Source organism: Emys orbicularis, chromosome 15 (assembly GCF_028017835.1).
Source record: "Emys orbicularis isolate rEmyOrb1 chromosome 15, rEmyOrb1.hap1, whole genome shotgun sequence".
Lineage (NCBI taxonomy): Eukaryota > Metazoa > Chordata > Testudines > Emydidae > Emys > Emys orbicularis.
The window spans coordinates 34,612,632-34,622,602 of record NC_088697.1 but is presented as its reverse complement, the minus strand read 5'-3'; the positions used below and the strand labels follow the sequence as shown (position 1 = coordinate 34,622,602).

At 46.9% G+C, this 9,971-nt stretch overlaps 2 protein-coding genes across 2 annotated transcripts; both read left to right on the top strand.

Annotated features, from left to right (window-relative positions):
• The first annotated feature begins 740 nt into the window (after window positions 1–740).
• DPAGT1 (dolichyl-phosphate N-acetylglucosaminephosphotransferase 1) lies at window positions 741–7,501 on the top strand. The gene is made up of 9 exons (XM_065417096.1): window positions 741–1,407; window positions 2,571–2,691; window positions 2,940–3,153; window positions 3,765–3,911; window positions 4,236–4,320; window positions 4,746–4,934; window positions 6,037–6,124; window positions 6,542–6,697; window positions 7,290–7,501. The coding sequence occupies exons 1-9, from the start codon at window positions 1,253–1,255 to the stop codon at window positions 7,353–7,355; spliced, it is 1,221 nt and encodes a 406-aa protein (XP_065273168.1). The 5' UTR covers window positions 741–1,252; the 3' UTR covers window positions 7,356–7,501.
• Window positions 7,502–8,479: 978 nt separating this feature from the next.
• On the top strand, window positions 8,480–8,911 carry LOC135889292 (histone H2A). The gene has a single exon (XM_065417141.1). It carries the CDS (start codon window positions 8,480–8,482, stop codon window positions 8,909–8,911), a length of 432 nt encoding a protein of 143 aa, XP_065273213.1.
• Window positions 8,912–9,971: the final 1,060 nt, after the last annotated feature.

Below are 9,971 nucleotides of genomic sequence, written 5' to 3'. Positions count from 1 at the left end.
AGAATTACCCTGGCTGTTGCAATAAGAGGAAGCAAATCATCATAATGCTACAGTGCAGCAAAGAGTCACTTCATTGACTCCCACAGAGTGATCCTGAAAGTCTCTTAAACACAAACCACTTTGGAGAAAACTAGGGACGGCTCATAACAATAGGATTGAGGATCAACCCCTGTAATACTGCACCTAAGGGACCAGAACCCTCTTCTGTATTTCATCAGCACGTCACTGACACTTCGAATTGCCATTGGGGTCGGTGCACTTAGACTGGGTCCAATCAGAAGAAGATGACGCGTAGTTAAAAGCAGGAGCATGGCCAACCAGGCATCATATGACGCTTGCAGGTAGCCATCTTTGATGTGGGTAATGGGAGTCCGGGCATCTATTAGAATGCAATTAATTTACATTAACCCCCAAATTTGGCACTTACCTCGTGCAGCTCTTCTCACTGTAAACCTCAACCCAGCTGCATCTGGAGAGGCACTGATGAACTAATTCCCAGAGCCAAGTGGGGACTTTCGGATTCACCCCTTGCCCTAGATTAGGCCAATCCAGTCCCAGCACCTGAACGGCTATGACGGATGAGGCAGTGCGGGCGCAGATCCACAGCTGCGCTAGTCAGAATCCTAAAGTGGTGTTTAGCCTCCCTTGCCAGTATCAAAGATGGCGGTCAGGTACTCGGTCGGCTCTCTGCGGGAGCGCGTAGTGAAAGGGCAGAGGTTGGTGCCATGTTATATAGAGTCCGACTGGAAACATCTTCAGGGAAGTGAAGACCTTGAGAGAAAAAAAGCTTCCGGATTTGTTGTTTTTTTAAAGCCAACCGGGTAAGGGAAGAAGCTCAGTATTTTAATGTGATTTTATTTTGTGGTTTATTATTATTTGTATATTTTATCAGAAAGCAAAGAGCTTGGATTGGCCCAACCTGAAGGAGAAGATTTACCCACGCCCTCCTCTGGGAAGCACCGCACTCCTGAAGCAGGGGAGGCATTTTTTATTTACATTTTTTTTTTTAAGCTATGAGGCTCAGTAGTCAAATTCAGAATCAGACTTGAATGCAGCTGATCCTGGAGCTGTACATCCACATTCAAACAGTGGAACGTATATCTAGACACACATACTGTAACCAGTATATAAACACATGTATACAGAGTGAGTACATTGACTTTAGCAACTGAGTGACTCTTGTGATCGGTTTTGCTGCTGCTTTCCCCCCCCCCCTCTAAAAATCCTCTTGTTCCTCGAGGGTGTCTCTGATATGTGGGGTTTACCTGTGATCCCCTTGCTGATTAATTTTTGTGGTGCTCTCCTGGGGTTCGTGGCTACCCTGACGCTGATCCCAGCCTTCAAGGATCATTTCATTGCTGCCAAGCTCTTCGGGATAGACTTGAACAAAACTTCTAAACAGCCCATGTGAGTAACATCTACTGATTCGTTAAGTTTTATTGTGTGGTAATAATCATGGTAGTTACAAATTGCTTGACATTTTAAAATGACTAAAATAAAGAGAAAGCATAATCTACTGATTAAAGCATGAAAAGGGAATTGATTTTGATGTATGCTCTTATGCACATCTCTGCCTCTGTCTCTCCTTCCATTTAATTAGGATATTTCTGTACCTCATAGGGTTGTTGTGAGACTTAACTAATTCAGTTTTAAACAATAAAGTACCTTGAAATTATTTGCTGGAAGGTGCCAGAGCAGTCCAAACTACTGTACACATATTATTTATTAAGTGGTATTTGGGTCCCTCTGTTTTCTAGTAACAATATTCAGACCTGTCAGAAGTAGGTCCTGCTTTATAAAGGATACTTCTTTCAAATCCAGCAACTGATCTCATACCACTGTGTGAAATCCTGTGCTTTATATTCAGTAGCCAGTGTGACTGTCTTATGTTCCTGTGTTGATTAATCACTTCTATCTTCCCTTTAATTGTTCTGTAAACATAAACCAATCCAGGCACCACATTGGGCTTGTATACTCATAAACCACTACAGCGGCACAGCTGCTGCTGCACTGCTGTAGTGCTTCAGTGAAGATGCTACCTATGCCAATAGATTCTCTTGCTCTGGACCTCTGACTTTCCTCATATTTTGTGAGAGTTAGGATCTGAAATTCTGGTTCAACCCAATCTCTGTTTATAATCTTATTTATTGTACAGTCACTTACAAGCTGCTTGGCTAAGCAGCAGCATGGGCACTGGCATTTATCAAGAGAATTTATATTCTAATCAATAGGAAAGATTTAGTGAATGCAGAAATACGGTAAAGGGAAATTGCTAGGTCAGTACCTGAATGCTATCTTGTTGGGGATGGGCTTATCTTCATTCTCGGCTACTATACAATGAATGTTAAGAGGCTAAAAATTTGTTGTGAGGTTTAATAGCTTTGTTGCTGTTGGATATCAGGAGTATTGGGCTCAAAACATTGCACTGTTACAGCTGGATATTCCCTGTATTATGACATTCCAGTGGAGAAGCAGTGAGAATGCAGGACTAGCTGCAAAGTTCTCAATACTGTACTTGGGTATAAAGTGATTATCTTTTTAAACCTCCCCACCCCCCTTCTGTGTTTCAGTCCTGAATCCCAAGGTGTGATCAGTGGGGCTGTGTTCTTGATCATCCTTTTCTGCTTTATTCCCGTGCCCTTTCTGAGCTGTTTTGTAGAGGAGCAGTGCAAGGCATTTCCACACCATGAGGTAAGTGTCTCCCTCCATGATGCTCTTTAAAGCCTGTATTGCTCTCCACCATGGGATGAGGACCTGCAAGTCTCTGTGAGGATCGCTTGCGTGTAGTTAAGACTTGGCGTGAAATACACTCGTATTTTGTTGGGGGTCTTCAAATGTATCATATCTCAAAGCCAAATGTGATTTCCTTGGCATGTGAAAAGGAGGACTGGTGGCTATGTATCTAATAACCATGGTCAGGTCATCTCTCTGTCTTGCAGTTTGTGGAGTTCATTGGCTCCCTTCTTGCCATCTGCTGCATGATCTTCCTGGGCTTTGCAGATGATGTTCTGAACCTGCGCTGGCGACACAAGCTGCTACTTCCTACCATGGCCTCCCTTCCTCTGCTTATGGTCTACTTCACTAACTTTGGGAACACAACTATTGTGGTGCCCAAGCCCTTCCGGGTGTTGTTGGGGATGCACTTGGACCTGGGTGAGTGACGGAGCACAAGATCATCAGCTTAACACTAGCCACAAGGGTAAACAGGCGACCCAAAGCCACAGTTCCTGAGGGTGGCAGGTGGCAATTTGTGCACAGTTGTAGGTTTCCTTCCAATGCAGATCATTATTTGGAACATAGATTGTGGTACCAGAGAACTGGGTTAATAGCCTTATCAAGTTCAGCAATTTATCATTTTTCTCAGCTTTGCCCAGAGAAGCACTCAATACTTTTACAGGATCAGGCTCTAAGTTCATAGAGTGCCAAATGCTGTTGGTGCTTAAATGTGGATGGCAAATTGACCAAAGCGCAGAACTAGGAATCTGAAGGCCTGGATTCTGTTCTCAGTGTTGTCACTGACTTGTTTTTGTGACCTCTGCACCATCATCTGTCTTTGCCTCTGTTTCCATATCTGTGTTTGGTGCTTGCGTGTGTGCGTGTGTGTATGGAATACCAACTTCTTGTGAGCAAGAGATGTTTATTATTAAACTATTGTGAAATGTGCTGTGATCATTAATTAAGGCAAAGTGGTACATATTACTAAATTGAATCTAGACCCCCTTTAAAACTGGATGTGAAGGCCCTTCTCTTTGTCTGATCTGCAGGTATCCTGTACTATGTGTACATGGGCATGTTAGCAGTGTTTTGCACCAACGCCATCAACATTCTTGCTGGAATTAATGGGCTTGAGGCAGGACAGTCTCTGGTGATAGCTGCTTCCATCATCACATTCAATGTTGTTGAATTAAATGGTAAGGAAAATGTGTGTGTCTTTTTTGGGGTTCTGAATCAGTGCAAAGATTCAAGGGAGCTAGGTGCCTGTACTTGGAAATGTTTGATGTCTAGAAAGATGAACAGATCTTCAGATGAGGATAATGCTTATGTACCAAGTGGGGCCATGACACCCATTTGTATCTGGTCCATTGTATTAGTGTAACTCTCCTGAGATACCTTCTTGACAGACACTGTATACAAACCTAAGATGGACAGATCCACACCCTGACTCCAGGACATACTTCTGGACCACTGTGGCTGATGTTGAGTTGTCAGTAATCTGTTCTTTCTCTTTTCTACAGGAGACTATAGAGCTGATCACATTTTTTCTCTCTACTTCATGATTCCCTTTTTCTTTACTACTCTGGGGCTGCTTTACCACAACTGGTAAGAGACTGCATGGAATAAACAAGCGTTCATAGTATCATAAGTCTCCCTCCTCCCCCTTATACTTAGAGAGGAGACAAGTAATGAGACGTTCACAAGCTCTCAGAAATAGAACAATGGACGGCTGATCAAAGTATTCTATATATTCTGGCTGGAGCACAAAGATTCTGGCGCATTGATCCATTGGAAGCCTTTGACTGCACCAGAAAACTGCACAATAACAGGGACTTCTGACTCCAGGTTCTGTGGTTTGATCACAAGACAATCTGTCCTCCCATCCCCTACTCACTAATAATCTCTCCAACAAATAGCTCAGGCACTAGATTTAAAATCTTGCAGTAAGATTGTGAATGCCATGCTTTCCCATACGTGATCTTCAACACTAATACTATGCCCCATCCCCATTCTTTCTATCTGGGTTGCAGGTATCCATCCAGCGTGTTTGTAGGTGACACCTTCTGCTATTTTGCTGGTATGACGTTTGCTGTGGTGGGGATCCTTGGGCACTTCAGTAAGACAATGCTGCTTTTCTTCATCCCTCAAGTGCTCAACTTCCTTTACTCATTGCCTCAGCTCTTCCACATCATCCCTTGTCCTCGTCATCGGCTTCCCAGGTAACAAGTGTGTAAGTGACTGTGAGATGCAATGTATTTGGAACAAGGAGCTGCCTTTGGATCTGGCTTTGTTTTGGGTCTGAAATGGGGTGAGGGTGTCTGCAGATTTCCCTAAAGGATAAAATACATGCCTCATCTGCTGTGGCTGGAGGAGGGAATGAGAAGTGAAATGTAGACCGTAGTCATCAGCTAGGGACAAAGGCTTTACCAGAACTATGTGGGGAATTTCACTTGGCAACAACTGCCATCTTCTTGCCCAAGGACAGGAGAAAACTGTGGACACCATGATTTTATGATTTCCAGTGTTTTCCACAACATTTAAACTTAACAAAAAAATCTAAACTTTCCTGTTGCAAACAGCAGGGTGTAAAGAGAGGAGCTGCTGCCCTGTAAATTCAGCCCAGCAGAAAATTGTCTCCCACCAAACGGCTACCCCTCTGATACTCAATAGTAATGTCCTTCCTACTGGTTCCCAGAAGGTAGAAACTGCAGAGTCCTGATGTGGCCATATTTTATTACTAGCATGGCTTAATGCACACCAAGTTTGTCTGTGATGTAAAATCAACCATGCTGGGGGATCTAGTTACAAAGCACCTGTCCCTAATATGCTTGGGTAATGGTTTGTAGGCTGAGTTATAACCACGTTAACAAATAATGTTATAGCCTTGTAAAGACCAGAGCTGTAACACTGTTCCTTAACAATGTTATAAAATGGTTGTTCCTAACCGCACAGGTGAGATTGAAGTGTTTATACCATCCCTGAGGTGCTGTTATCAGAAGATCCTGACAGTTCTTGCAGTGTGTGTGTGTGTGTGTGTGTGTGTGTGTGTGTGTGGTTTTTCTACTTTGCAGAATGTTGTTGTGGCAATTTAAATACAACCAACTAACGCCCCCCTCCTTACCACCCCCCCCAAATTCTCCTGCCCCTGCCTTATTTGAGTGGCAACATACCTGAGACTCCCAATGTTACTGGGACTATTACGTGCATACAATTACTCCAGCTTTTTCCACCATCCACTTTTTAAACAACCCCATCTCTTTTATACAGAGATTAAGCTGCCTCTTTGCTGCAATTGGACTAATATTTCAATGTTCTTTTCAGGTTCAATCCTGGTACAGGGAAGTTGGAGATGAGCTACTCTAAATTCAGAACCAAAAGTCTTTCAGCACTGGGAAAGTATATTCTAAAGGTAACCTGAGAAAGACAAGTAAAATTTGCCTTCCGATAGCAACCGTACACTCGGGAATTGGTGGCAGTGCATAACCCCCTCTCCACCCCATGCCTCTGGGCACCTGGGGTCAAGTCCTGAGTAAAAAGAAACAAGTTCAGTATAGTCTCATCCCAATCTCTGGTGGACATTTGTCCACATTACTAAAACCTTGCAAAATGAAGCATGATTAGCAGTGATTGCCAGGGGCCTGATCTGTCTTTCCATTGATTTCACTGAGTTTTGGATCAGAACATAGGAGTGGAACAACAGAAGGCATTGTTGGCAGGGTTTTGTGGAAGAAGCTTTCAGTACATCTGACTACACCATATTAGGCTCTAAGTAGTAAACAACTAATGCATCTAATTAAATGGTGCTTAACACACTTCTCTTCCCCAGGTATCAGAGACCTTACGTATAGTGGATGTGAGACAGGAATTGGATGAAGATGAAGAATACACAGAGTGCAATAACATGACACTCATTAACTTTGTTATAAAGCTTATTGGACCAGCTCCAGAGCAAACCCTCACTGTCCTGCTGCTGCTCATCCAGGTCAGGCAACCGCTCGCTCAGGGAGGAGGACCATCCGCAGGGGATGTGGATCCACACTAAAATTCTCAGGGGTTGGGAACATTTGATTCTACCCCTGTACTTATCTTTACTTCTTCCTTTCTATCACACCAACTAGCTTGCTATTGCCTGGGTTGATTCTCACCTCCCCAGGGTAGCTATGCTCTGCTATAAAGAACCATGCTGCTAGGGAGGTGGTGGAATCTCCCTACTTAGAGGTTTTTAAGGCCCGGCTTGACAAAACCCTGGCTGGGATGATTTAGTTGGGGTTGGCCCTGCTTTGACCAGGGGGTTGGACTAGATGACCTCCTGAGGTCTCTTCCAACCCTAATCTTCTATGATTTTATGCTCCTCAGAGAGAATAATCTTGCCCAGTCTTCTCATTTCCACCCCACCTCCCATGTAAGTAAAGACATGAGTTAATTTAAAATATTTCCCTGTGTTACTTACAGAGGTTGGTCATATGCAGAAGTACCAGTAAGCTGTTTGATACAGGGATTTTGTCTTCATACCACTCTGTAAAGCATTTAGCACAGCTGGATTCCAATTCTCTTCCTTGTTTTTCCCTCTCTAGGTAGTGGGCAGCACCACTGCATTTTTGATCCGGTACCAGCTAGTACGCTTGTTCTATGATGTTTGACTGAGCTGCCAGGGGTGAGGGAAATGCCAGCACCTCGTGATCCACCTTTTACTTTCTTTGGTTCCCCTCCAAATGGCTGCAATTATCCTGCTTTCTCTGTGAATCACAAGACCCCTTTTCAGATGTGAGTAAAGACTCTTACAGTGGTCTCTCTCTGCTGAATTTTTTTTTCTTTGCTTTGGTTGGGCACAGAGGTAATTTGTCTGATAGTGGTGTTAATGTTCCATGAGCATCACGGACCTGTAGACATTAGCATTACTGGGAATAATCTGCACAAAGAAGATATGCAAATATGACTTGAATCTTTTGTCCATGGGGCTGGGAAAGAGGCCAGGGGCGGAAGAGGACCCAGGCACCCCTGCCATCCCTTGCCCCTAATATATTTTTGTTTTCTCATTCAAATGATTTATTATTGGGATATAGCCTGTTTCCCCCAGCATCCTACTTCGCATAATTATTGTCTATCCATTGCCATCACTTTGCTCAGGGGGCAGGTACACCACCAGTTCCAGGCAATGACCCCTGTGCGGGGGCTGAGGGGGGAATGGAGTTACTAGCTGGCGTTCACTGGCCCTGCTGGCTCTCACCCAAGCACGGAGTTTAGGGAGGAGCATTGGCAATAGGCGGGGGCTGTTCATGGGGCAGATAAATGGCGTGGGGTCTCCGCCCCGAGGGAAGGGGGGGGCTTTGTACCGGCCCCTTCAGCAGCGAAGGCCTAAGGCCGCTACTACCCAGCCTAGGGGAAAGGGGCTGGGGAAGCAGCGAGAACGAGGCTCCTCCGTTCCGTTAGTGGCGCCTTGGCCTCTGTGCCCCCTTTGAATTTGGCGCCCTGCCTTCCGATTGGCTTATTTTAGCAGCCAATACACGCATAAAACTTCGCTGGGTCGTGAGGTTAACCAATCCCGGAGAGACATTCGTCTGGGCGGCCAACCAATGGCAGAGCGCAGCGTCACTGTCCAGGGGGCTGGGTCTAGGTCTCCGCCGGAGACTATAAAAAAACCAAAAACGTGCGAGGTGTAGGGTCGGTTCAAGCCAAGCGGGCTTCACCTCGCTCTCAGACAGCGGTGTCAGCGTTGCCGCTAGAGCGGGTCACCGAGCCGCGTGCGTCGCTCCCCTTTCCCGCCATGTCCGGCCGCGGTAAGAGCGGCGGCAAGGCCCGCGCCAAGGCTAAATCTCGCTCGTCCCGCGCTGGGCTGCAGTTCCCGGTGGGGCGCGTGCACCGGCTGCTGCGGCGCGGTCATTACGCGGAGCGCGTTGGCGCGGGCGCCCCGGTGTACCTGGCCGCCGTGCTCGAGTACCTGACGGCGGAGATCCTGGAGCTGGCTGGGAACGCGGCGCGGGATAACAAGAAGACGCGCATTATCCCGCGGCACCTGCAGCTCGCGGTGCGCAACGACGAAGAGCTCAACAAGCTGCTGGGCGGCGTTACCATAGCGCAGGGCGGTGTCCTGCCCAACATCCAGGCCGTGCTGCTGCCCAAGAAGGCGGGCGGTGGTGGAGCCGGGCCGGCCAGGAGCGGCAAGAAGGGTAGCAGCCAGCAATCGCAGGAATACTAGGGCCGGCCACGCGCCGCCGGCGGAGACTCACCCCCCACCCCAAAGGCCCTTTTCAGGGCCGCCCGCAGGAGCTGCGGATCCGTGGCCCGCTCGAGACAAAAGCGGGCTCCTGGGCGGGGAGAGCGCGAGGCCCCCGGCGCCTTAAGCTGGGTTGAGGGAGTCGGGCTTTCCCGCACGGGGAGGCGCAACAGTCACTGCCTGGTGGGGGGCGGAAGATTTCCTTGGGCTCGAGTGGGGAAGCTGCCTGGGGTCCTCCCGCCCGGCTGCCCGTTGTACGAATCGGGGGGAGCCCAGCCTAACGCTGCGCACGTGCCCGGGACAGAGCATAACTCGTGCCTTGATAGTAAGCTCAGCTGCTCCCTCGAACCCTAGTGTTGTGCCCTTCGGGTGAAGCTGCTGTGTGCAAAGCCCTAGTGGCAGAGGAAGCTGCTGCGGGGTCCTTTTTGCTCTGCAATTTCCTGGCCCTCCGCTGATACCCACTTGACTCCTGCCTACCTGAGATGCTTCAACATTAGCAGTGCAAACTGACCCGTAACAAAGATTCGTACGGGGGCCAAGCGGTGTCCACCTTTTTATAGCTTCAAAAGTCGCCCCCTGAGCTTTGCTGGGGAAGCTTAAAAAAACTGCCCCTGGATCCTTTTAAGTAACTGTTCATGTGGTACCGACAGAGGACTGAAAGGAAACACATCAGAATGCAATTGTGGAGCTGCCTCACTGTATACTTTCCCGAATTTTTTTTTTTTAAAGGAGCCCATGCTTGCTGTTTAATTACCTGTTTCAAAGTGCCACTGTTTTGAAAGATGTATATCTACATATCTTGTTTGTAAACTAATAAGCCCTCACCCTCTTGAGTAGAAGGCGGCTTTCACTTATCTCAGCAGTGGTGTGACTCTTTACTGATGTGCTGTAAAATTCTTTGTCTAAAATGTTAACTATTTATTAGTTTGATTCTGCAGTGAAGCCGTACTTTGTTTGACCTGTTTCAACAGACAGCATCTGCAGCCAGAAGCTCAGTACCGCCACTGCAGGATCAAACCAGAGAAAATTCTAGGGTTAGTAT